Raw genomic sequence first — 4966 nt, 5'->3', positions numbered from 1 at the left:
TCAGCTGCAATACACTATAGATATGAAATAAATGTGCTATCCTATGCTTTAAATGTTAATAGAGTGAGTGTTAAATAAGTACATACACTAGCAAAGTAAGTAAGTACATAATGGCAGACGTGAAACATTATTTATAGCTCAGCATAAATACACTTCGATGAAGTAAGTACATAATGGCAGATGTGGAACTGACACATCATCAGAGGACCAATAAGTGGACTTAGTAGTCAACTAAACGTAGTGTGTTTTGAACACTCAGGACTGTACTATTACCACAAGTTAGTCACATGTACAAAGAAGCTGAGAAGACAACTACTAATCAAATATACTCATACTATCTCTAAGAATAAGGTAATCGAAGATGAGTCAGCTAAGTAAATAAAATACAAATGTATCAGGAATGTACCGAGCATTGGTTCAGTGTTCCGGCCCAGAAATAATAAACTGAGATTAAATAGAATTTATGATTGTATGCCTTGAGCATAAATTTACTCTAGTACGTCACTAACGACGTTTCGAGCCATTCGTTTACCGATTTTATGACAGTTAAGTAACCACGAGAGTAAAATTGAAAAAGTTCTGTTAACTTTGTTCCAGCAACATACTGAAAGATAAAATGTGTATATCCCCATTTCATTGAAACCCACCCTTAGATATTAAGTGAACAGAGTCTGAGGCACTCTTTTTGTTTGTTCTACAGGACAAACCAGATAATGGCAGCCTGGTAGCTGCTTGAAAGCGTGGAGTGACTTGGACACAATTCATAGTGACCCCTCCCCTTTCCCCATGTAATTTAGAGTGAACGCCATAGCAACTTCCCCTCCTCTACCCTTGTGAATGGAAGTGTAGAACGCCAGCCAAAGCGGCTACAACCACGTGTGTAAAAATGAAACTGTCATGATTTGTGAAATTTTCTTTCAGGTTTAGAAAAGACTGCTAAGATATAATTATCTGTTTATGTATCATGAATAACTGTGTTATTTTCTTTGAATTTGTGTATGTAAATATGTATTTAATGGGTTTAAGATTTTCATACTTTTACGTATTTTATGTGTTTGTCTGTCTAAGGCAATAGGTATGCCAAAGTGTTTCATTGATTTTGCTTAAATTTTGAGTGATAGTGTTGCTTAAGAGGCAGTGAACATGCCAGTAATTTAAATAATTGAAGTAGGTAATCAGTTTTCTTTTAATATTTCTATATGTTAACATTTAAATTTTAATTTTTCATAGGGAGTTAAGCTGTACTCCTGCTTCCATTTTTGTAATTAATTTTTTTTTCGTTCATTAACATTCAAAAAAAAATTTAAGTAGAGGGTGATGTAGGGAAGCAGCCTACTCACGCCTTATAAAATTCACATCAGTCTTTCCATTGTGTGCCAGCCTAGTCCGCTGTAACTAGCTCTGACGTCATAAATGTTGCGCAATACTTTAAAAATCAAGTAAATAACCTGAAACGTTTCTAACATGTCAGGAGTAATACTAAATCAATATGTGTCGAATATCAGTTCAATAACTTTAACCATATTCGAAATTTGGACGTTTTTCTGTAAAAATCATTAGCGCAACAGAAAAGAGCTAGAAACTTAAAAATTTATATTTGGGTTCCTTTTGAATAATAATTTAGTAGAAACATTATTCTGGATCTCAAAAATTAAAATTTTAGTTGAAATTCATGATTTTCTGGTTTTTGAAATTAAGGAAGCAAGATAGATTAAATAGGCGAATAAATAAGGCTAGTATGTTTAAATGTAAGTAGAAGAGACATCCGCTATAATCATAAAGATGTGAAAAGTTTCAATTGAATAACTATAAAACTATAGCAATAGCGTATCTCCAAAGTGCAAGTTCAGAGCTCGTCTACTGCGTGTAGTGTAATTAAATTAATTCTCTCGCACAAAATATTTGACTTAGCCACGTCAGACTTTTATTATGATTACTTACCTGTGTGCTGAATGCACATTTAAATTGAGAGCTTCATCGGCCATCAGCAAAGGACGCGATGATTTATTCAGTAACTTAAAGTGGTGCATTACTAGCCCAGCGGCTAGTCGGGAGAGCAATTTTGATCAGGCGTTCCCTTAGCCATCCGCACCGCGGCTTTATATATAAGAACGCTGCGCGAGAGAAGAAAGGCCCCAGTTCTCTCCAGGCGCTGAATAGCACACCACTTGTGCCGGGAGTCGCGTCGCGTCGGTATCATTGCTATAGACAGCCTCGGATGCCGTAATAAGTTACTCGGGATACGCGTAACCATGAAATCGTTTTCGAGTGAAGTGTTAATTCGGGGATGACTTTAATGATCCATCTTCAGTTTGCGTATGTCGTATTTTCACGTGCCGTCGCGGGACAGACATTCTACCATTATTTAGCGTGGCGTTTGATGAACATTATCATCAAATTATAGCGAGCATTCACTTAACATTTGGTTTGAATAGTTATAGTTGAATCAGCGAATTAGACTCTGAACTGCTCTGGTAGCTGGATTGTGTGGATTCTTTTTGGTCTGTGACTTTCAGAATATAGTGAACCTTTTATAGAGAATCGTTTTTGATTATGAATCCCAGACAATCTCCTAATTCCTCAGAGCTATAAGCTGTAGCTACAAGTGTATTTCTCAGATGAAGTGGGCACTAGGAATTCTAATTACAGGCTTCACGTTTTGCTAATCACTTTCTGGTTGCCAATATTGTAGTTAGAGAGCCAGTGTTGAGAACAGCAAACCACAGCATAAATAATAGGAACATTGAACAACAATAATTCCACCCGCCACCCCACATGTGGTTAATCGGCCAGGAAATGCATCTTTTCTACATAACATTATACATTATAGGTTAACAATTAATTCCACCCGCCGCCCCACATATTGTTAATCGGCCGGGAAATGCATCTTTTCTACATAACATTATACACATCCTAAACCAATAAACTCCACCAGCTGCCCCACAATATCATCAACATCATTATCATCATCATCTGAAACATTCTCATCAGAAACATTATCATAACACTTAATATTATTTTGAACACTGAAATCATTTCTCTCTTCACACACTTCTTCAACAAACTCAACACTGTGACTACTCTGTTCTACCACATCCTAATTTTCCTGTCTATTATCTACTGAAATTTCATCTGGAATTACTCTGTCATTCTCACTTCCATTTCCAAGCACATGTACATCAGCTTCCACGCATACAGCACCATTATCAGCTTTTTCACTCATTTCACAGTCACTCAACATTCTCACTAAACCATACTCATCAGATCTGTTCTTATCACTATCAACAACCGCTACTGCATCACTACTGTTAAAGAAATTTGTCAGAGTGTTTTCTTCTAGTTTGTATTCAGATTTTCTTCTACTTCTTTGTTCATTTTTGTTCTCAGACAAAAAAAATTTCCCAAAGTTCCCTTTCAAAATTTATTCTATTCCCTTCAGGTTGTCTTTTGGATACATAGTTTTGATATGTCCTGTTTGTTCTACCCCTTCCCTTTCTCAAATTAAAGGCTCTATTTCTATTTCTACTGTCATCTTGACTGTCATTATAGATGTCATTTCTTTCCCATGCTAAGTCCAATTTGTCTACAAATCTTAAAAATTCTTCAGTGGTGTCGACGGCCCATAGGCCAAACTCCACTGGACTCTGTGTGGCAATCTACGTTTTAAAGCATCTATTTGGATCCTATCATCAGGTGCTTTATCAAGATATAATAAAGCTCTTAACTGTAGTTCACAAAAAATTTTCATGCGACCATTACTCTTTTTAAAATTGTCCCATTAAAAAATTCTGACTTAATTCTGGCTTGTTTAGATTCTGACCAGAATTTCTTCATGAAAGCTCATTCTAACTCATTAAATGACATTTCAAGTTTGATTGAATGGTTCACCCATGACAAAGCCTCCCCATCTAAAAACTTTTTAAAAAATTTAATTTTCAAACTACCGCTCATTTTATCACTGAAGTTATCTTTCATCTGGTATGTGGCATCAACTGGATGTATATTACTCTCCCCTGAAAATATTTATATGTTAACATTTTTCCACAATGGACTGTAACTACAGAAAATTTTCACAGCAACAGAATCTTCGATTTCTTGAAATTTAGATTTGAAGTCATAAATTTCGCCTAAACAAGTGCCTACATCTTCTTTTAATTCTGCGAAATTCTCATTTTCGATTTTAGTGAAATTTTGTATATTTTGGTCTGTTTCTGTGAATTTCTTTACGAATTCTTTGTTGAGTTTTTTCAATTGTAACACTTCTACAGTAGCAACTTTTTCGAAATTTTCTATGGAATCTAGTCTCTCTTCGAATTTTTGGTATTCCTCTTTCAAGGTGACAAATTCCCCTTCTATAGTTGACACATTTCTGGAATTTTCGTCTACTTTTTCACCAAATTTATCTAAACTCTCTTTTGTCTCGCGAATTTTCTTCCTTGTTTATCTAATTTTTTATCAATCGATTTAAGCTTTTGATCAAGAGTGATTTTTTGCTCGTAAATTGACCGTTTTTGTTCATCCACCGATCGTTTTTGTTCTTCCATCGATCGTTTTTGTTCTTCCATTAGCTGAACTAACCTATCCAAGGCTGATACATTAGGTTCAAATCCACAAAAGGGTGAATACACTACTGTGGTCACTATCCTCTCCGATTTCATTGTCTGGATTAACTACGGTATTATCAGTAATATCTACGCTTTTTTGCATGCTTCCATTAACCTCCCCATTATCGTCAACTTCTCTATTGTTGTTAACCTCCCTATTGTCCTCTATATTGACAATGCAGAAGAAAAAACAATTTCCAAAAGTAAAAATTCAAATAAGTCTTGTACTTACAGTTGGTTATCCAGGTCCCATTTTCACGTAAGTATCATTACGTCCTTTGTAGTCTTACTCACTTTCTTCATTGTTCTGTTCTCGAAAAAATGGAATATTATTTTAACAAGCGGGTTAACTCTGAAACAAA

General features: G+C 35.3%; 1 protein-coding gene across 1 annotated transcript; it reads right to left on the bottom strand.

The window, feature by feature from the left end:
• Window positions 1–3097: 3097 nt before the first annotated feature.
• LOC124613694 (eukaryotic translation initiation factor 5B-like) lies at window positions 3098–4658 on the bottom strand. Its single transcript, XM_047142412.1, has 3 exons — window positions 4507–4658; window positions 4228–4435; window positions 3098–3382 (listed from the first exon to the last, which is right to left on the bottom strand). Exons 1-3 carry the CDS (start codon window positions 4656–4658, stop codon window positions 3098–3100), a joined length of 645 nt encoding a protein of 214 aa, XP_046998368.1.
• Between the last annotated feature and the right edge of the window lie 308 nt (window positions 4659–4966).

This window comes from Schistocerca americana, chromosome 4 (genome assembly GCF_021461395.2).
Source record: "Schistocerca americana isolate TAMUIC-IGC-003095 chromosome 4, iqSchAmer2.1, whole genome shotgun sequence".
NCBI classification, from domain to species: domain Eukaryota; kingdom Metazoa; phylum Arthropoda; class Insecta; order Orthoptera; family Acrididae; genus Schistocerca; species Schistocerca americana.
The sequence above is the reverse complement of the archived record's forward strand: the minus strand, read 5'-3'. Positions and strand labels throughout refer to the sequence as shown.